At 49.9% G+C, this 22471-nt stretch overlaps 1 protein-coding gene across 1 annotated transcript in view; it reads right to left on the bottom strand.

The window, feature by feature from the left end:
* MRPS6 (mitochondrial ribosomal protein S6) overlaps positions 1 to 22471 on the bottom strand; it is a 47024-nt gene that overhangs the window by 2197 nt on the left and 22356 nt on the right. The window contains exon 2 of the mRNA XM_051791283.1: positions 11674 to 11813. Coding sequence (XP_051647243.1) covers positions 11674 to 11813 — 140 coding nt within the window. The remainder of the gene's footprint in view (positions 1 to 11673; positions 11814 to 22471) is intronic.

Raw genomic sequence — 22471 nt, 5'->3', positions numbered from 1 at the left:
CCTTGAAATGAAGTTTTATTAATCAAGCAAGATCAAACATCCCAGCTTGATATCAAGGTGGAGCTGACAGAGAGGAGTTTGTTCTGCAGGAGTTATGGACTTGAACCAAGTCACCTGTAACAGGATCATCACAATCCACCTTCACAAAGGTCATCTGGGAGGGTAAGTCCCCAAGACCAGAAGCTGAACTGGGAGCCTGAGTAGGAAATCCAGGAGGTGGGGTCATGAACTCGACACCCTCGTGTCCTTCCCACTGAACTGAGTTAATTTTCATCCCTCTTAACATGTTCCATCCAAAATATCCCACCCAGAGGGTCAGAAGTGACTCAGGCACCGTGTGCTGGGTTACTGCCCTGGGGTGGATCCTCAGAAAACACAGTGGCAATGCTTTTCCTCAGCCAGGCCCCCTGATCCCGAGGCTCTTACATGTGAGCAGCCACAACTGAGCTTTCCAGAAGGTCTGGAATTCTTGGATGTGAGGGGTAAGATGGCAAAAAACCCCTCCCTGCAGCCCACACTGAGGCAACGAGTCCTCCAGAAGAGTTGCCCATCTGGCTGTGACTAGAGCCAAGGGGCCAGTGCCAGGTCCTGCCAGCCCTGCATTCCAGGGCCACCAAGTTCCAGGGATAACTGGTCTTAAGGATTTGGAGGAATTCTGGTGGGCTTGGTCCTCCTTGCAGATCCTCCTGCGTTTCCACAGGGAACAAAATCCGGCTTCGTATATTTGGAGACCTGAACTATCTGCTGCCTCCTGGTCTCCAGGATTGTACATTTGGAGACCTGAACTACCTGCTGCCTCCTGGTCTCCAGGATGGAGGGATGCCACCTGGTCAAGAGTTTTGGGAGAACCAGCCTGGACGATCCGTCGGGAATCCCAGCACGGACACATCGGAAGGACACGCAGCCCTCACAAAGGGCAGCTCGGGTTTTCTGGGAAAGCCATTAAAAGCTCCAAATGGTAAATTTAGCAGATGACACCTTGGGAAGCAGCCTCCAGATCCCTCTCCCAAGAAAGGAGGATGGGGGGGAGAACCTCCTGCCCCGTTCCCTTCCCAGAGCACCGAGGGCGCCGCCGTTCCCGCTCTTCGCCGCATCCTTTCGGCCCCAAAACCGAACCCGATTTCTCGCCCCCCTCGGCTGCTGCTTTTCATTGTGAGCTCCTAAAACAGCCAGAGTTGTGTGTTTTTTATCCCACCCACCCCCCCCTTCCAAAGGCTGCCTTGCAACTTTGTGCTTTCTCTGCCATTAGCGAGGGGTGGAAATTTCCACTGACGCACTGTTGATAACCCAAGGAGGAGGGGGGGGGGGGGGGAAGGGAGGAGGATGAGCTGTTCCAGCAGATCTTTCTGACTCCTCGGCAGAAAAAAATAAGGTATTTTATCTGAGGAGACAAAACTGCAGCTTGAAAAAAAACAGCAGAGCCGTTAGAGAGCAACGATCGCCTTCCTTGGCCAAAAAAATATAAAAAAACACCCCAAAAACAGAGGGAAGGAAAAAAAAATTAGTGTTTCTGCATTAAAGGAGGAGAAGAAATGAAGGGCTGCAAAAATAATAAGGAAACACAATGGACAATGCAATCCCCGGGGAGATTTGAAACCCTCTCCCCCCCCCAGATATCCACATTTAAATGGACCCTCCCGAGGCCAGGGGTTTTTTTTTTTACCCCACCCTCAAACCTTAATTTCAGGCTGATGATGACCCAATACACAACTGCTTGTGTAGTAAACAAAACCAAATCCCAGGGAGACCTAAAGACAGGGAAAAATACAGGAATGCAGGAGGGAAACCACCTCATTCTTGCAGAGAGAAATGCAAAAGCATTTACACTCTCTAGGAGTCACCAGGGGAGAAATGCAGGAAAATTCCACTGATTCACTATGAGACCACAGTTATTTTTGTCCTCCTGCTTGGCTGCAAACAGAAGGATGATTTAAATGCAGGAGAGCAGGGTGGAATGTATTAAAACAATGCATTAAGTGAAAAAAAAAAATCAAATATAATATGGCCTCAAAGTAAGGAGGACGTGCCTTTGCATAGAATCGAAATTTAAAAAAAAAAAGGGGGGGAAGAAAAGGCAGGTTTCATTTATCATTTTTATATATTCAAGCCAGAAACTGCTTGAATGAACCTTGAGTCCTAAGGACACTGAAATGTGTTGCTTTCAAATGGACAGTGCAGAAGTTCAAAGAACCCGCATCAAAATTTGCTTTGGAATCCTCCTGGAATCCAACTCCGTCAGCCCGGGGAGCTGAGGGGGAAATGGCAGATGTGGTGGGCTTGGGAGAGGCCTTGTGGTCCCAAAACATGTCTTGTTCCCTCGAGGAGGTGGAAGATGTGGAGTAAAGAAGGTGAAACATGTGGAGCAAATCACCTGGAGCAAACCACCCCCCGGTGCTGGAACAGCTCAATATTTGTTCTCATTAAGTTCATCCTATATAAATGAAGTTGTTTTAGCGTCCCAAAGGCTCATTTTATCTTAACACCACTGCAAGGAGGTTCTTTGCCTTTCTGCTCAACTCTTGTGGCAGCTCCTCCTCCTCCTCAGCAGGGCATAGAGGCAAGTCCATGCTCAGGATTATCACTTGGTGGCTGGAAGGACTAGGAAACGTCTTACTTTAAGCTTTTTAGAAAAATATGTGGATGGATGTGGTGGTTTGAAACTCCCAAGAATCTAATTTTCCTTCAAAATCACCAGGACAGCAGTTGGGAAGCTCCAGATCAAGCTCAAAAGCTGGGCCTGAGTGACCAGACTGTGCCACAGCAATGATGCCAATAAATCCACAGTGAGCAACTACTTGGGGGGAAAAAGCCACATTTTACCATCCCCAGCCTGCAGAAATATCATTTGCCAAATGTGAGACAGAGAATTATTAAGCTAATTAAATAATGGCAAGATATTCCCACAGGATCACTGGGGTGGAAAAGAGCTCCAAGGTCACCCAGTCCCCCCTGTGCCCGATGCCCACCTTGTCCCCCAGCCCAGAGCACTGAGTGCCACGGCCAGGCCTTCCTGGGACACCTCCAGGGCTGGGCACTCCAAACCTCCCTGGGCAGCCCCTGCCAAGGCCTGACCACCCTTTCCAGCAGGAAATTCCTCCTCCTGGCCAACCTGAGCCTCCCCTGGCACAGCTGGAGGCCGTTCCCTCTCCTCCTGTCCCTTGTTCCCTGGCAGCAGAGCCCGACCCCCCCCGGCTCCCCCCTCCTGTCAGGGGGTTGCAGAGCCAGAAGGTCCCCCCTGAGCCTCCTTTTCTCCAGGCTGAGCCCCCCCAGCTCCCTCAGCCCCTCCTGCTGCTCCAGCCCCTTCCCAGCTCCGTTCCCTTCCCTGCACACGCTCCAGCCCCTCCAGGTCTCTCTTCCATGAGGTTCCAGACCTGGACACAGCCCTGGAGGTCCCTCAGCAGTGCCAGCACAGGGGACAGTCCCTGCCCTGGGCTGTGCCCACACTATTCCTGATCCAAACCAGGTTCCATTGGCCTCTTGCCCCCCTGGGCACACCCGGGCTCGTGTCCAGCCGCTCTCACCAGCACCCCCAGGGCCTTTCCCACTGGGCCACTTTCCAGCCCCTCTGCCCTCAGCCTGTGGCACGGAGCTAAAAAAAAAACTAAATGAAGAAGAATTAAGAAAAAGAAAGTTAAAATTAAAAAAAAAAAATACTGTAGACTGCAAAAGAGAAAAAAACTTCCCTGACCTATTTGGAGCCTTTGAAAACAAAGTGATGCTCAAGGGCAGCATTTGGAGTTTGGAAGATGGTGCTGAACAGGGTGAATGAAGTTCCACAGCAAGTTTTCAACGTGCTTCTGCCACTTCTCTGCCTCCTGTAAAACAGCTTCACATCCCCAAAATGTTGACTGATTCCCACCCCACCACTGCTGGAGTGGCCATCACACTTGGCCAAGGTGCTGGCACAAGGATTTAGTGATCACAGAATGACACAGGGGCCTCCACACCACAGACTTTGCTCAGTGCCTCTGAAGAGCACCAGAATTCCAAACTGCACTTCCACGGGTAAGGTGGAGGGGAAAAAAAAAAAAACAAACAAATATTTTAGAGCTCTGCTACCTGAGGCACATCCACTCTTAAAAGTACGAGCATGTGGAGGAAAGAATTTGAAGGAAAAGTAATGGTTCAACTCATCAATGGAGAAAGCCCCATCTAGTGGAAGGAGACAATCAACTGAGCAGAAAACACTCCCAGTGTGCATAATCCACAAAGATTCCAGCTGGTTTTGTTCTCATCCAAGTGCAACACAGACCCAGAACCCCTTTTTGCTGAAACAACTCAAGATGTTCTGAAATATGAGCAGAAACAGGCTGTGCATTAACTATAAATTCCATTTGGTGCTATTAAGAAAGGAAAAGTTGCACCCCTTTAATCTGTTTTTCTTTGCTCCTCTTTGGTCTCCAATAACCATGAAAATCATCGAGAGGTTTTACTTGAGCAAAGCTAAACACGTTGGTATCTGTAGGATAAAGTCCTTTAAACCCTGCAATAGTTTGTTTTCACCAAGGGGGTGGGGAGGAGGGTTTTGTTAAAACTTGTCAACGCTCCAGAGAACAATCCTGACAGGGAACTATTATTTCAGGCTCAGGAATAAAGTCAATAAAATTGTATCCAGGTGGATGATTATCAGAGGACACTCCAGCATCCCCTGTCCACGTGGAATGTTTCGTTCTGCCCCGAGCTGCTTGTTTAAAGGTAAATTGTGCAAGGGCAGTTCCTAAGAGCTCAGAGACTTTATGGAAAGAGGAGAAGTTTGAACATGTAACATAATTTACATGGATATGTCTCCAAAACAGTCAAATGCCTTAGTGGTGCCCAGAGATTTGTGGACTCCCCCTCTCTGGAAGTGCTGGAGGCCAGGTTGGAGCAACCTGGTCTTATGGAAGGTGATCCTGCCCATGGCAGGGGGTTGGAGCTAAATGATCCTCAAGATCCCTCCCAACCCAAGCCATTCCATGATTCCATGGCTAATTACTGCAGTATTCCTCTGAATAACAATCTGTTCCTTCTGGATGAGGCCACTGAGGCCTCAAGAAATGAGATACGTGAGCAGGAACTTTGGCAAAGCAATGAAGTCCCACAGCACGGAATAAAGGCAAAACACAAGGTGTTCCCATGGGATGGCAAAACCATTTCAGAGCCTCAACCCCCCTGGGGAGCTGGGAGGCATTTTTGGGAAGGCCAGGGCAGCCACTGTGGCAGAGGGGAGGCTGGTGCTGATGGTGCTGTGGGGCCTGGAAGCCAGGCTGAGTTATTCATCCTTGGGAAAGGACCTCCTTGCCCTGCCATTCCCATGGAATCACAGGATCAAGGTTGGAAGAGACCTTCAGGATCATCCAGTCACCCCAGCACCACCAGGATCACCCCCAATCCACGTCCCCAAGGGCCACATCCAGACACCTCTGGGACACTCCCAGACACAGGGACTCCACCACCTCCCTGGGACACTTATTCCAAGGCCTGACCACTCCTGCAGGGAAAAATTGTTTCTGATCTCTCATCTGAGTCTGCCCTGGTTCCATCACACAAGTCCAGAGCACACCTGAAACAGCAACCTGGATTTTCTGCCTCCTGGGCTCTTGTTCCTTAGCAGCCCCTGGAATTCTCCTGTCACCTCCTGCAGAAAATTTCCCCCCCGGGCACATGTAAAGATAACGCTCCCAAAAACACAAATTCAGCAAGGACAAAAGTAAGACCCGAGTCTGGTTGTTTGGGAGAACAAGTGGGCCGATGAGATAACTGGGAGTGAACAGCAAAACACAAAGATTAACAGACAAAGCAAGCAAACAACAAAAGCAAACTGCCACCTTTTCAAACTCGGGTTTGAAAGGGGGGGGAAAAAAGGAACAGCAAGGCAGTGAAAAACTGGCAAATAGAACATGGAAATTGTTGTGAACAATCAGAATTATGCTGAGTTTAGCTGGGTAAATTGTAAATCAAGGAATGGTTTGGGTTGGAAGGATCTTAAAGCCCATCCAGTGCCACCCCCTGCCATGGGCAGGGACACCTTCCACCAGCCCAGGTTGCTCCAAGCTCTGTCCAACCGGGCCTGGAACACTTCCATATAAGTAAACAGGTAAATAATTTAATAAAATGAAGTAAATTAAATGATAAAAATGTGGGGAGAAAGGTGTAAAACCGTTCCTGTTCTCCAGGGAGATTTCTAGGGGGAATCACACCCCCCCAGAACAAAGAAGGGAAAGGCCACGGTGCTCCATCAATCAATCCACAAACCCCACCAGGCTGGTGGAAATCACCTTTTCCCAAACAAACACAGGAATGAAAACCACATCACAGGGGGGATAAAAAAAAAATCACTATCAAAAAAAATCAACAACTCTCAGATTCAAAACCCCCCCAATATTCCAACCCAGCCCCTTCCTTCTCCTCAAAGCCCCCATCACAGATTCCTGCTCTGCCAAAGCTCTGAGCCCCGACCTTCCCAAAGGAGGGGGGGGAATCCTATTTAACATTCCTTGAACGAATCCACACCTTATTTAAATGGGCCCACCTTTGTTTGTGCCAGAAAGAAGCAGCTCCCGGTACAATAATGCAATGTTTTCAATCCAAAGCCGCGGTGTTAAAAGCAATTTAACTGCAAGTCGTTAATAACAAGTAGTGGCGAGTAAAACAAATACTTGGCACAAATCTACTGCCCATTAGGAGAGAGGGATTTGTAATCCTTGCTTACATTCCTGCAAAGGTGTTTCAGGGACAGGGAGATGGGCAAAGAAATTAAATTTCCATACCCAACCCACACTGGAACCCGGGTGCCCCTGTCACATTTGATTCCTCTACGAGGTGAAGAGCATTTGTTATAATTTTCCTACTCCAATCACACCTTAAAAACAAAATATTAATGTTCTGCTGTGGCAATGAACACCTTAAATACGAATTAGCAGCTAAGTCAGCTTCAGTTTAAATATCAGTAAACCAGTGATTTCAAAGTTTGATACTTGAGCCACATTCACACAAATCCTGAAAGATTATTTTCATCACTACCTAAATGCAAAAGCTGCCAATATGAGGTCTCCAAAATAAAAAAAAAAAAAAAAAGAAAGAGGGTGTTTTCTGCCCAAAGAGATGCATTTAAAAGACCTACATTTATTTTAACATCCATGCTTAAATTTATTAGTAAAAAAATCAACTTCTTTTAACATGCTGCACCTGCTCAGGGAGGGGAATTTCCTGAGGAGAAAAAAAAAGTCAATTGTTTGCATGATCTGAGGTGTTTTCAAGAGAGTAAAAGTGCTCCTTCCAGTGATAGCTTTGGGCCACAATCCCCCAGGGCAGCCTTGGAAAAATCTCAGCTTTACACAGCAATTGGCAGGAAAATTCTCCTTCTCTGTCAAGTCTCTCTTGGATACCCTTAAATTTGGAACGTGCCTGTAATGCCCTGGATCTGAGAGAGATGATGCTGAGGCACCACAGGACTCAGAGGAGGAAAAAAAGCACTTTATTTAGGAGACAACTCCCCTCCCTTGGACTTCAGAATATGTATTTTCCAGTTTAACTCTACTGATCACCAAAACCAACCCCCAAACCTGGCTAAGTCCAGCAGGAAGCTTTGCCTCACTTAAAATCCTGGAATGGTTTGGGTTGAAAGGACCTAAAAAAGCTCATCCAGATCCAACCCCCCCTGCCATTGGAAGGGAACCTTCCACTAGAGCAGTTTGCTCAGTTTAATTCCATTAATTTCCATGTAACTGCATTGATTTTCATATAATTCACCAGCCAGGAGGTCCAGGGAAATAACAGGTTCAATGTACATCCCAAGTCTCCAACTATCTCCATCCTGGTGGAAAATAAACTAGTTAAAGCTCTGCTAAGAGTTACAAAACTAAATAATATATTATATTAATAATAATAATAATCAACTTCAAAGTATTTTAAAAACCAAGTGTACAAAAAAATGAAAAAGCTTGGGAAGATTTAACACCCTCCCCTCCCCAAGACACGTGGTGTAATTTGAATTCTCACAAAAACCCTTGAAGTTAATTCAGAAAAAGCCCAGACTGAGGAAAAGGTGACACAGTCAGTACTGATGGACCCCTTGGACCCCTCAACAGCAATTCCCAAAAAATGGAACATCAGCAGGAGTAGAAATGGGCTGTGAAGGAGAAAAGACTTCAGGAATTCTTAGTAAGTACAGGTGGATATTCAGCTATTTTTATCTTGAAGAGTTGTTTATTTCCTTTATAACTTTGTCCTGTTTAAAAAAAAAATATAATTTTTTACAGATCTGTAAAGTAGAACTGACTGATTTTATAAAAGTGGGTCAAGGAAGTGATTTTTCACTTCCTATTAATGGCTAATGTTGAATATCCTGAGTATCTTCTTCCCCAGACCACATAAAACCCTGGAGGGTGTTCCAGGAATCCACCTCACCTGCACACTGAGCTGGACTCTCCCCACTCCAATGTGCATTCCCAGGTCCTGACAGCGCTCCTGCTTCCCCTGGGAGGATTTGGTGTGTCTGGAACTGGAGTTCTCCAAATAAAAGTTATTTGGAGTTCTCCAAATAACTATTCCCTGCAGCCCCCTCTCTCAATCACTTCTCCCTTTCGAGAGCCCAGGAAATTTGGGGGATATCTGGGGGATATCTGGGGAATATTGAAATAAAGAGGATGCCAAGGGGTGATAAATATTTAGGGACACTGGAGCTGGGAGGTAGAGGAGGAGTAGAGGTTGGAGGGGGCTTGGAGTAACCTGGGTTGGTGGAACTGGATGAGTTTTAAGGTCCCTCCCAACCCAAACCAATCCAAGATTCCATGATCCCCTCACACAGTGTTTATTAAGTAGTTCATCTGCTGCAGGGAATGAGCTGAGCTCCTTTCCATGTCCAAAGATCCCCTGGAGAAATGGCTCCTGTTCATCCCTGCCCCATATCCTCGCAACACTCCTTATTTTCTTCCCCTGGCCTGGTTTCCCTGTGGGAGAACCCAAAACCTGATGCCACCCAAGTCATCCAAAGTCTCAACTTCAGCCCCCAAAATTAGTGGCACTTCACCCCTCTGGCTCAGCTCCCTGTTTGTCCAAGGAGAGCCACACCAGCTCCTCGCTCCGAGGAAGCCCTTTGGAAAAGACTTGAATGTTTATAAATTGCTTCTACTCCAACAGAAGGATGAGGAAATTAGTAATTCTGTCTTGGAACAAGAATTTTTATCAGTTCCCATGTGTACACAACAAGACTTCACATCCTAAAATACAGAACTGGCAGGATCAAGCCCTGTTTTGAAGGACACCAGGAGCTGGAGAGCAGGACAGTCCTGGCCCAACACCAGGGTCTGAAGCAGAGGGATCACAGAATGGTTTGAGTTGGAAGGGATTTTAAGGATCATCCAGTCCCAGCCCCTGCCATGGGCAGGGACACCTTCCACCAGCCCAGGTTGCTCCAACCAGGCCTTGGGCACTTCCAGGGATCCGGGGGCAGCCACAGCTTCTCTGGGAATTCCATCCCAGCCAAGAATTCCTTCCCAATATCCCATCTAACCCTGCCCTCTGGCACTTGAAATCCATTCCCCCTTGTCCTGTTGCTCCAAGTCCTTGTAAAAAAAGTCCCTCTCCCTCCTTTTTAGAGGCTCCTGGAAAGGGCTCCAAGGGTCCCTGGAGCCTTCTCTCCTCCAGGCTGAAGGAACAGGCCCACGGTGGAGATCTCCTGCCCTCTCTGAGTGTGCTCCACCTGGCAGCTCCCCAGGAGAACCAGCAGGTCCTCTGGGGAGGCAGTGACACCCCGAGTGCCCCAGGGGGAGATGCTCCAAGGAAGGTTTGGGGTTTCATCCCTGGAGTCACCTCAGCAGGTTTGTGGAGGTCAATAAAGCCAGCACGACCCCAAGGAGGTCAATAAAGCCCTCACGACCCCAAGGAGGTCAATAAAGCCCTCACGACCCCAAGGAGGTCAATAAAGCCCTCACGACCCCAAGGAGGTCAATAAAGCTCTCACGACCCCAAGGAGGTCAATAAAGCTCTCACGACCCCAGGGAGAAGAGAAACTGGAATAGGTTATTTGGACTCACAAGCTCATTTTTAAAGGGTTCAGGGTTTACATATTTAACAGGAGGTTTATGTATTCATGGTATTAAAATTGAGGGGTTTCACAAGGATGAGGTAAAGGGGAAAACCCAGGTTAAGGCATTTTTGGGGTCTTAGGCATTGGGAAAAACCCTATTTCATCTTGGGGGATTTACAGGGGGGATTAGGTATCGGATGTCCCTGTGCAAAGGGTTACAGAGTGTGCACATGCAAGGGGGGAACACGATGGGTTTCAGGCAGAGGTCTGAGGAGACCAGGCTGTGGATTCTCTGGGCAGGGCCTGTGATAACACCGTGTAAGGAGTTTCTTTCCATCCTGCTGAAGAAGGCAGGGAGAATCCCCAGAGATGAGGTCAGGGAAAAGGGGTTTTCCCAGCTTCTGTTCCCCATGGCCTTCTGCAGAGACCACTCCAATTTCTTTCTGCAGATACAATATTTTGGAACCCGGCACAGGTTGGCCGAGCTGACAGGGGACGAGGAGGAGCCTGTTGCTAATTGTTCTTTTGATTACCACAGGCACAGCAGTTGCTTAGCAACACTCCTCAGTCCTTGGGAGAGGCAGCACCACTTCCCTCCAGGAGCAAAAGCAGCCCGAGCAGAGGGTGCGACCCACGGCACCTTCCTCAGGATAATTCACATTTGTTGGGCTTCCCATAAACCACACCTGGAACGTCCTGAGGTGGGGCTGGGAGAGCTGGGAGGGGTTCACCTGGAGAAGAGAAGGCTTCAGGGACACCTCAGAGCCCCTTCCATGGACTAAAGGAGCTCCAGGAGAGCTGGAGAGGGACTGGGGACAAGGGATGGAGAGACAGGACACAGGGAATGGTTTCAAACTGCCAGAGGGCAGGGTGGGATGGGATATTGGGAAAGAATTCTTGGCTGTGAGGGTGGGGAGGGGCTGGGATGGAATTCCCAGACAAGCTGTGGCTGCCCCTGGATCCCTGGAAGTGTCCAAGGCCAGGCTGGACAGGGCTTGGAGCAACCTGGGCTGGTGGAAGGTGTCCCTGCCCATGGCAGGGGTGGCACTGGATGATCCTTAAAATCCTTTCCAACCCAAACCATTCTGTGATTCCAACTTCAGTCTGAGCCTACAGATAAAGCAGATGATTGTGCTGGATGAGCTTTAAAATGCCTTCCAACCCAAACCATTCCAGAATTCCACGATTCCAAGGGCATCACAAATCAAACCCGGATCGGAAGCACACCTGGGTCTCTCCCAGGGCACACGTGGTTATTAATAAAGAGGAGAGAAAAAGAACCTTTCCTGCCAATCAGCAACGGCAGATTAAGTTCAAATTTTATCAGTCAACGGCCTGAGTAGTTTGGAAAATCGTTGTGTGAAAAATGACACAGCAAAGTAATATTGTTTGTGTTGGAGAAAGGAATTCTGCAGCCCTGGGATCGGGGCTACGGCAACACAGCGACTGAAAACTACCAAAAAGCTGACACCACACGGAATAAATGACACAAAATACTCCAAGCAGAACACACAGGGCCACCAACAGCCACACAGCACCTTGCTGGGATCACACAGGTTCCAGGTGTACTCCCAAAAAGCACAAGAAAGACCAAATCCGAGTCGTTTCTGTGGATTTTAAAGGAGCAGCAGCTGAAGGGTTTGAAGGAAACACCTCCCACTCACCATCCTCTCCTGTGGCGCTCCGAGTGCTTGGAGATCTTGTAGGGAAGAGCCCTTTCCCCCAGGTTTTCCAGCTTCCTCACCACAGCTCCTCTCTCCATGAGAGCCTCCACGGTGCGTTTCAGCACAGCAGCTGTTTCAGGCTTGAAGAGAAAGGGAAAAAAAATGGGAAATGTCCATAAATCTGGTTATTCTTCTGATGTGAGAGGAGGGACAGGAGCACTTGCACAGCTCAGCACCAGGAGAGATGGGTCTGCAACCTGAGAGGGCAAAGTGGGAGCAGCAGCACCTCCTCCTAAGGAAGAGAATCTTTAGGGATAATTCCTTTGTGAATTATGGCAACAGGAAAGTTTCCAGAAATGTCAACATCAGGCCCCAGCAGAGTAGGAAGCAGAAAACAGTTAATGGATGGAACTAACCTGGTGTCACTCTGGGTGAGCTTTGGAAAGAAGGGTGGAAGGAAAGAACAGTTTTGGGGTTCCTGGACCATTGTTGCTCATTAGGATTGTTCACCAGAATATTTAAAGGGAACAGAGTGGGGAAAACATGGATCTGTGGTGTGATCCAGAGAGAACAAACAGCACCATGGTCATTTGACACTGTCACTTCAGCTGCACACTTAGAGAATCATGGAATATCCTGAGCTGGGAGGACCCCCAAGGCTCACCCAGCCCAAGCCCTGGCCCTGCCCAGGACACCCCAACACTCCCCCCTGTCCCTCAGAGCATTGTCCAAACCCTCCTGGAGCTCTGGCAGCCTTGGGGCCGTGCCCACTGCCCTGGGGAGCCTGGGCAGTGCCCACCACCCTCTGGGGGAAGAACCTTGTCCTGAGATCCACCCTGAGCCTGCCCTGTCCCAGCTCCAGCCCTTCCCTGGGTCCTGTCCCTGCTCCCAGAGGTCGGAGCTGCCCCTCGGGAGGAGCTGCAGCCCCTGCTGAGCTCTGCCCTGGGGCTCCTCTGCTCCAGCTGCACCAGCCAAGTGCCCTCAGCTGCTCCTCATGTGGCCCCTCCAGGCCCTTCCCCATCCCTGTGTCCCTCCTTTGGGTGCTCTCCAACAGCTTTAGATCCTTTTCATATTCTGGCACCCAAACCACCCTCAGAACTCAAGGTGAGGCTGCCCCAGTGCAGGGCAGAGCAGGACAATCCCCTCCCTCACTGCTGTGCCTGATGCCCCCCAGGACACCCTTGGCCAACATGGCACAGCTGATTCATGTTCCTATGGCCCCTTGGCTAAATCCCTACATCCCCCTCCTTTCTCCCAGCCAACATCCACACCTTTGGAAGGTCCCAGAAGCCAGCACGCAGCAATTAGTCCGACATGCAGAGATTGCACTCCTCAGAAAAACAAGTTTGAGGGACAGGCAGCCAAAAAACACGGAGGAGAAAACAGCTGCAGTGTTCTCTGGCTCACTGGGTGGCAGGGGGGGCTCTGCTGAGCACTGAATCACTGGGGTACTGACACCCAACAATATCCAGGAGAACGTGCACAAAGCACAAGGGAGAATGTTTGGAAAACAACTGCAAGGCTGACACACTCTCAGCAACAAGAATTATTTTAAGAATCATAGAATCATAGAATTCCTGGGTTGGAAAGGACCTCTGAGATCATCAAGTCCAACCCTTGATCCAACCCCGCTGTGGTTCCCAGCCCATGGCACTGATGCCACATCCAGTCTGTCCTTAAACACCTCCAGGGATGGAGAATCCACCCCTTCCCTGGGCAGCCCATTCCAATGGCTGAGCACCCTCTCTGCAAAGAAATTCTTCCTAATCTCCAACCTAACCCTCCCCTGGCACAGCTGAAGACCCAGCCCTCTTGTCTTGCTGATGGTTGCCTAGGAAAAGAGACCAACCCCCCCCTGGCTCCCCCCTCCTGTCAGGGAGTTGCAGAGAGTGAGGAGGTCTCCCCTGAGCCTCCTCTTCTCCAGGCTGAGCCCCCCCAGCTCCCTCAGCCTCTCCTCACAGCACTTGTGCTCCAGTCCCTTCCCCAGCCTCGTTGCTCTCCTCTGGACCTGCTCCAGGACCTCAGAAACGGGTCTCCTACAGAGAACAGAAGACAAACGAGTGTCCAAGCAAAGCCAAGCAGAAGGTACAGCCTGACCCTGCTCTCCTGGCAACATTTCACAGCAGGACACAACCCCAGGTCTACCTGGCCTGCGAGGTGGCACCAGCTGGGAATGGAAAAGGAATGAAGGAGCTGATTTGCAGCTGTATTCAGATTTTATTAGATCAGACCAACATCACCATCTCTTCTCAGTCAGGAGAAAACTCGTGTGAGTCTTCAGTCACCCCGTGCATAAGATGACTCAAAGTTGGGTTCCTGAGTGTAAACCACAGAATCATGAAGGCTGGGAGAGACCTCCAGGATCATCCAGTCCCACCCTCACCCAGCACCACCAGGATCACCCCTAATCCATGTCCCCAAGGGCCACATCCAGACACCTCTGGGACACTCACAGAGACAGGGACTCCACCACCTCCCTGGGACACTTATTCCAAGGCCTGACCACTCTTCCACTGAAAGTATTTTTTCTAATATCTAATTTGGACCTGCCCTGGTGCAATTTAAGGTTATTTCCTCTCATCCTTTCCCTTGGGATGTGGCAGAAGAGCCCGACCCCCCCTCACAACCTCCTGTCAGGGAGCTGGAGAGATCCATGAGGTCCCCCCCGACAAACCCCCCTTAACCACCCTGCAGATTTAAATTAAATATTACTGGGTAACCTCACTCCTCTACATCCCTCAAAGCCCAAATGACACACGAGCTTTTTTGTCTCCTTTTCCCATCCCCTCAGATCAGCACATTCCCTGAGTGGCTCCAAGTCCAACGTGCTGTGCAGTTTCCAAGCACAACGAAGCCTAAGATTCAAACCCCGTGTATTTAAAACACACAAAAGCAAACAAAAAGAACAAGAAAAAGAAAGCCACAGATTTTTCCATCCGGGACTGTAAAATATTACACATTTTTGCAACCTTCCCCACTTCGAAAACACGAACTAATTGTTGGGTTTGAAAGCTCGTCGCTGTAATCCCTCTCATCCCCCCTCTCCAAAAAATGCCCTGGTTTATCAGAGCTTGCCTAAAGCCATCAACCCAACTATAAATAGGCCTCTCCTAACCCAAATACCCACAGACACAGGTTCCTTGGTTTGCCTCAGAGCCAGACCAGCTGAGGACGTAGGAAATGGCCTTGCCTGGCTCCCAACCCACGAGCCACAACATTTTTTCCTGAAGAGCCAGCACGAATTCCAGCACCACAGATGTGGGGAGGCAAAGCTGGGGGAGAGAAGGGGAGAAGCTGGAAGCTGGTGGCAGGATGTTCGTGCTGGAGAGCAGGAAGAGCTCCCAAGAGCACAAAAGCCCTGGTTGGTAATTCCAGCTCTGCCTCCAGAGTCAAACCAGAGCCCTCTCAACTGGTTTCACCCTCAGTGAACTTGGTGAACTCTGTCAGGGAACTGGGTTCACTTCAGTCAGCCAGGAGTTCTCCAAAAGGTACAGAATCCCAGGATGGGTCAGGTTGGAGGGGCCCACAGAGGGTCATCTGCTCCAGCAGGGCCATCCCAGAGCACATGGCACAGGATGGGTCTGGAATATCCCCAGGGAGGAGACTCCACCCCCTCTGGACAGTCTGTTCAGGGCTGGACAATCTGTTCACTGCCCAGCCAAGAAGTTCTTCCTCCTGTCCAGGTGTAACTTCCTGGGCATCAGTTCCTGCCCGTTCCTCCTGTGCCATTGCTGGGCCCCCCCAGCAGAGCCTGGTCCATCCTCTGCCCCCTCCCTGCAGCCCCTACAGACATGGGGGGGGAGTTCCTGGAAGAAGCAACCTAAGGACTGTTTCTAAAGATTAAAATTTCCCCCCCCTCTGCTCCCACATATCTAAACTTCCAGCTGCCCAGGAGAAAAACGTTCACTGCACCATTCCCACCAGGTCACACCTGCCCAGGTGTCACCCCAACCACAGGCCCTGATACTCCTTCCAAACCCATGGCTGGCCCCATTTCCAATCCTGAGGGCAGTTCTGGGCCCTCATGGAAGAGACATGGAGGGGCTGGAGCGTGTGCAGGGAAGGGAACGGAGCTGGGGAAGGGGCTGGAGCAGCAGGAGGGGCTGAGGGAGCTGGGGGGGCTCAGCCTGGAGAAAAGGAGGCTCAGGGGGGACCTTCTGGCTCTGCAACCCCCTGACAGGAGGGGGGAGCCGGGGGGGGTCGGGCTCTGCTGCCACATCCAAGGGAAAGGAGGAAAGAAAATAACCTCAAATTGCCCCAGGGCAGGGTCAGATCAGAGATTAGAAACAATTTTTCCCTGCAGGAGTGGTCAGGCCTTGGAATAAGTGTCCCAGGGAGGTGGTGGAGTCCCTGTGTCTGGGAGTGTCCCAGAGGTGTCTGGATGTGGCCCTTGGGGACATGGATTGGGGGTGACTGTGGTGGTGCTGGGGTGGGACTGGATGATCCTGGAGGTCACACAGAACTCATGAGGCAACCAGGAAACATCTTAAAGACAGGGGAAAAGGGGAAAAAGACCCCAGGAATGCTCTGATGGCAAAGTGTCTTCAGGCATGAGCTCATCAACCATGAAGGTGCAAAGAACAGCTTGGGGACAAACCAGAAACGGGGCAAGGGCTGGAAATGAAGCTGTTGGGATGCTGATGCCTCCTAAAACCCAAGGAGCCACCCCCCCAGCACTGAGGGGAAAGAACCAGAGCCAGGGGAGAGGACTCAACTTCCACCTCAGAGGGAGAGCACAGCAAGTGCAAGGGATGGAAAAAACAGATCTGGCCAAGAAAGCAGCTTTCTCAAAGCACCAGAGCTCCCCCAGGAAGTCTGGAGAGAAAGAAAGGGAAGTGGACACCAAATACTTAATTTTAGGGCTCAAGTTCTTCTGGCCACTCGCTCAGTTCAACAGGAAGCATTTAAAGTCAGCAGGTACATCTCAAATTAGGAACAGAAATAAGCCCATCCTAATTAGCTCAATCATCCCTTCAAGGCAGTAACAGTAAGAGAAAACTATGTCTTGTTTTTTTTTTTTTGGTTGTTCAGCAGTTACAAAGCTTGTCCTGAGATTATTTACTGAGGGGGAAATCAAAGAATGCAAAATCTACATTGAGAAGAAAGTGCAATTCAAAAGCAGCAAAACCAAGGGGGAAAAAAACTCCTTGCTGTCATTTCCTACTTAATAAAACATTAGAAACTGATCAGTGAAAATGATTAAAAATCCAAACATGGATTGGTGAAGGAGCCAAGAAAATCACTGGCACCAGAAAAGGCTTTGCCATGAGAAACGAGGGGAAGGTGGAACGAGCCACTTAACTGTCACACCCTGTTTTGGTACCCAAGGAGACACGGAAAAATAAGATTATATGATAAAGAATGGTCAGCAAAGAAATTAGTGCTAATATTAAAGAGCACAGCCAGGTATGTAACTCAGCCAATAGCAGGGGTTTTATCTGCCTGGGGAAGGAGCCTGAGCTGAGTAATCCAAAATTGCAAAGCTGCAATTACTGTGAAAGCATAAACAAACCAGAAGAGCAGCTCTAGGGAGGGTCCAACCACTGCAGGAGGGAGAGGAGAGATCCACACACAGATAAAGGTGGGTATGGAGCAAAGGAGATGTGGGAGCTGAGCTGCACCCCAGGAAAAACGGGCTGGGATCCACCAGGAAACTGAGCCCCAAAAACAGGAGGGCTCCCAACTCCTGCCTGGGATTGCAGAGCTGGGCAAGGCTGGGGAGGGAACATGGAATGGTTTGGGTTGGAAGGGATTTTAAAGATCATCCAGTCCCACCCCCTGCCATGGGCAGGGACACCTTCCACCAGCCCAGGTTGCTCCAAGCCCCGTCCAACCTGGCCTGGGACACTTCCAGGGATCCAGGGGCAGCCACAGCTTCTCTGGGAATTCCATCCCAGCCCCTCTTCACCCTCACAGGAAGAATTCCTTCCCAATATCCCATCTATCCCTGCTCTCTGTCAATGTGAAGCCACTCCCTGTGTCCTGTCCCTCCATCCCTTGTCCCCAGTCTCTCTCCAGCTCTCCTGGAGCCCCTTTAGTCCCTGGAAAGGGCTCTGAGGTCTCCCTGGATCCTTTTTTCTTCTCCAGACTGGACATTCCCAGCTCTCCCAGCTTGTCTCCAGCCCTTGGATCATCTCCATGGCCTCCTCTGGACTCAATGGATCCACCTTTCTTGTGTTGGGGTTCCCAGAGCTGGATCAATTCAGGGAAAGCTGGACATGGGGCAGGGACAGAGAGGGTTCTGTAACTCCAACAGCACCATTTTGCCCAAGGCAGGATAAGGAAGAACTGGGAAAATCCCCCCCATCTCCTGCTCATGCCACCATTTCGTGTTTCCATCCAACACTGACTGGACACAAAGGCAGGAGACTGTTCCAGAAACTCATTTGGGAATAGTGAGAAAAATCACAGCAGGCAGGCAAAGCCACCAAAAATAGGTCTTCTGGGGGGAAGTGATCAAAACTGACTCAGTCTGAATTAAAAATAACAGCCCATGCCCAAACCAGGTCTTCAATGAGCATTTTGATGGGGTGTAAGCCCAGGAACCAGCAACTCCACCTGAAGGGAACAGGACACCTGGGGACCTGGATGCAGAGGAAGCAGCAACTTTTCAAGTCAAAGCCATGCCAGTGTCTCTCCTGTCCCCAAATCCACCTTTTTTCCCCCCCTCAAAGAATCTGAATTCTATGATGCCTTTTTTTTTATTTTTAACTCAACATTTAAGATCAAAGGAAAAATACAGAAGAAACTGAGCCAAAAATCCAAGTCCCCTCGAAATACCAAGTCCCAGTTAAATTAACACATCAGCCTCAGCACTGAACTTTGCTGGATTTAACTCATTTTAGAGAGCTGAGAGTCTTGATAGTTTCTAAGAAGGGGTCTTTTAAGTCTGACATTAACAGCAACCCAAGCCACCAAGATTCAGGGCAGTTTCAAGGGTTTATTGCTAGAAATAATTCAAGTATAATTGGCCAGAAATTCATGGAATCACAGAATGGTTTGGGTTGGGAGGGACTTTAAAGATCATCTCATTCCACCCCCTGCCATGGGCAGGGACACCTTCCACCGGCCCAGGTTGTTCCAAGGCCTGTCCAGCCTGGCCTTGGACACTTCCAGGGATCCAGGGGCAGCCACAGCTTCTCTGGACAGAATCAACTCAGAATCCATTAAACCCCTTCCTTAAAGCTCCAGCTGGAAACTTAAAACTCTTCTTCCAACCAGAATAAATTATACTATGGGCTTCAGTGGTCTCCAAATATCTATTACATACATATAAAATATAATATGGACTCCTGATCTCCAAATCCTGCTTATCAGAAACTTGCTAAGACCAAGTTTATCAGAAACTACAAGTTGTGTCCCTCTCACGACTTCAGATGTGAACAGACTTCACCAAGTTTAATTTATATATCCGTTAAGCTTAAATAATTAAGAGTGGAAAAGACCCCCTGACCCCAAACAAAAAGATGTGGAGGGAGTTATTTTCCAACCCTCTTTTCTCCCTGGCCTTTGAAATGCACACACGGACACCCCTCCCTGGAAAACCTCTCCCTGAGGACACTGGGAGGGGACACACGGTTGCAATTTGCCAATTCAGGGCATCCATTCCTCTCCCCAGAGCAACAACCTGCCAGTTTTTAGACACCCTGAACTTCTGGTGACTTCTTTTCCCCACAGAGAATAGAATCATGGAATGTCCTGAGTTGGAAGGACCCCCAAGGCTCATCCAGTCCAACCCCTGGCCCTGCCCAGGACACCCCAACAATCCCCCCCATCCCTGAGAGCGTTGTCCAAACCCTCCTGGAGCTCTGGGGGAAGAACCTTTTCCCAAAATCCAACCCAGAACGTGTGTGCAGGCAGCTCCCAACTGGCAGAGGTTCTCCTAGTACAGTTGCTTTGGGAATGTCATGGTTGAACCCTGAGCAGCAGGGAAGCCCCACACGGCCACTCCCTCCCTCCCCCAGTGGGACTGGGGGAGAAAACCCAGGAGAATGAGAGAAGGAATGGGTTGAAATACTGACATGTTAATGGGTGAAGCAAAAGCCATGCAAAGGAAACCAAGGAATTCCTTCCCCAAGGAATTCCTTCCCCACTTCCCAGGGGCATCCCGGCGAAGCAGGGCCCTTGTCACAGGGAACAGCGACTCGGGAAGACAAACATCACCACTGCAAACATCCCCCCTTCCCTCCTCCTCCCCCAGCACATGGTCTGGGATGTCCCTTGGGATCCCCTGTGCCATCTGTGCCCCTCCCAGCTCCGTGTGCTCCCCTGGGTGGGAGGTGTGAGGGGCACACGAGGCCTCGGTGCCATGCAAGAGCTGCTCAGCAATAAAGACACCCCGGAATCACCAACCTGGTGATCAGCACAAACCCAGGACACATTCCCAGAGGAACTACTCAGACAAGAATCAACTCCAGCCCAGCCAAAGCCAGCCCAGGGCATGGGTAGTATTTTCCAACCCCGCTTTCCCACTCCCTGGTTGGGGGGAACCTGCAGTGCCCGACTGGCAGCAGGGAAACACGGCGGGGCTGGGGCACAGCTCCAGGGGACAAACAAACACAGCTCCAGGGGACAAACAAACACAGCCCTAGGGGACAAACACAGCTCCAGTTCTGCGTTCTCTGGGCTGGATGCTCCAGCCTTGGAAGGCCAGAAATGGTCCAGCCTTGGGAGAAACACCTGCAACTGCCTAAGAGCCCTCCCAGCCCATGGATCCCCCCTGTGCCCCATGCCCACCTTGTCCCCCAGCCCAGAGCACTGAGTGCCACGGCCAGGCCTTCCTGGGACACCTCCAGGGCTGGGCACTCCAAACCTCCCTGGGCAGCCCCTGCCAGTGCCTGACCACCCTTTCCAGCAGGAAATTCCTCCTCCTGGCCAACCTGAGCCTCCCCTGGCACAGCTGGAGGCCATTCCCTCTCCTCCTGTCCCTTGTTCCCTGGCAGCAGAGCCCGACCCCCCCAGCTCCCCCCTCCTGTCAGGGGGTTGCAGAGCCAGAAGGTCCCCCCTGAGCCTCCTTTTCTCCAGGCTGAGCCCCCCCAGCTCCCTCAGCCCCTCCTGCTGCTCCAGCCCCTTCCCAGCTCGTCACACCCATCCTGAACATCCTTAATGCTACAGAAGAAGAGTCAGGACTAACAAAAAAGCTGAACATGGTTAATAAAACCTTTCCAAAGCCTGTCCCAAGGACCCATCGACCATCATTTTAAAATCCTCTCAGTTTTGCAGGTCATGAACTCTCCTTGTCTCTGAACCAGAAGAGCATTTAAGGTGCAAGTCACACTGTTTGCACCAACTGATGTGCAGAATGAAGAGGGAACCTTGGCAATTTCTTGCCCAAATTCTGCCACATGCTGCAATAAACACACTGGGATACACAAAACTAACTTATAAAGTAGTTTCAGGGTTCGGGTAAGTATTAAAAATAGTTGCTGACAAATGCAAGGGTTATAAACACCACGACCATGAAGTCAAATTATTGCCTTCTCCTGTCACAAACACCTCAAAAACCCACCAACACCTCAAAAATAAAGCCCCCAAACATCCAAAAAAATCAAATCAAGTCCAACCTGATGACATGTGAAGAAAGCAAGTCCAGAGATGAAACCTGGTTTGTTCCCTGTCCCAGCACCAGAAAACATCCAAAGGGCAAACTGGGAAAGCCACGGCCCAGGAGGGGGAATTCACCTCAGGGGGGATCATTCCCCCCATCCCCAGGGTGGTTTTCCCAGTGAACCCCCCAAAGAAGTGTTGCTGCAGCAGTGACTGGACCTGCCCACAACTCACCTGGGCCAGAACTCCCCACCCAAAGGAACATCAAAGCCTCAAACACCAGGATTTTGGGGACTGACGGGGTCTCTGCCAACACAAACAGAACCAGCTGGTGACAAAGAGGCTTCTTGAACCTCTTTTCAAATCACTGAAATGGGAATCTGCTGAGCAAACACCTAATAAACTAATTAAACAACCCATTAATTAACAGCTAACTAATGAAAACACCGGAGTCCCGCTCCCTCCTGGAAATCACAAATCCAAGCCAAGTTTGCAGGTAGGAAAGTGCCTTATTTTTCATCCCAAATCCAAAGCTTCCTCTCCAAAAACGTTTTTTATCTACTCCTTGAAACCAACAACAGCAAAGCTTCCCTTTTTCTTTTACAGCACATCAGCAAAAGAAGAGAACCCAAGAATAATTTGATTAATGCACTTTCTCAGTAGGTGAAAATCTTGAGTGTAGATCCTTCTCACGGTCTTGGCCAACATCCCATCTCCAAAAGAGCATCTTAATTCCCAGTCCACAGGTGATTTAGCACCACCTCTCCTTGCTGGACCATCACTGGACAAAGGAAGAAGTCACAATTCCCACGTTTTCCAAGTTTAAATGTGTCCTTCTGGGGGACAGGGATGAGAGGGATCGGGAAGTGGAAGGTTCCTGTTTGCACTCCTCTTACAGGACCCTGCTGAGCTTTTATTTTGGGCAAACAAAGCCTGGCTGAAGGTTTTCCCTCCCCAAAGGCAACCATCCAAGCACTGCCCACCACAAGCTCCAGCTGCTTCCCACCAGAGGGAAAACGGGATCAGCCCCAGAGCTGGCCCAGTTTCCTTGGAAAACTTGGGCCCAGGGACTGACTGGTAGATCCCAACAAGGCAGACACAGAAGGGCAATCCCAGGAGGATAAACTGGAAATACTTGAGGACACTCCACAGTCACGGAAGAAGGGGCCTGTCCCACTCAAGAACTGGTTAAAGAGCAGCTGAACTGGGCAGTTAAAGGAAGAAAACACCTCAAATAATCATAATTTTGCAC

The sequence above is a fragment of the Manacus candei genome, unplaced genomic scaffold (assembly GCF_025592945.1).
Source record: "Manacus candei isolate 608988 ecotype Guabito, Panama unplaced genomic scaffold, ASM2559294v1 h1tg000031l, whole genome shotgun sequence".
Lineage (NCBI taxonomy): Eukaryota > Metazoa > Chordata > Aves > Passeriformes > Pipridae > Manacus > Manacus candei.
The sequence above is the reverse complement of the archived record's forward strand: the minus strand, read 5'-3'. Positions and strand labels throughout refer to the sequence as shown.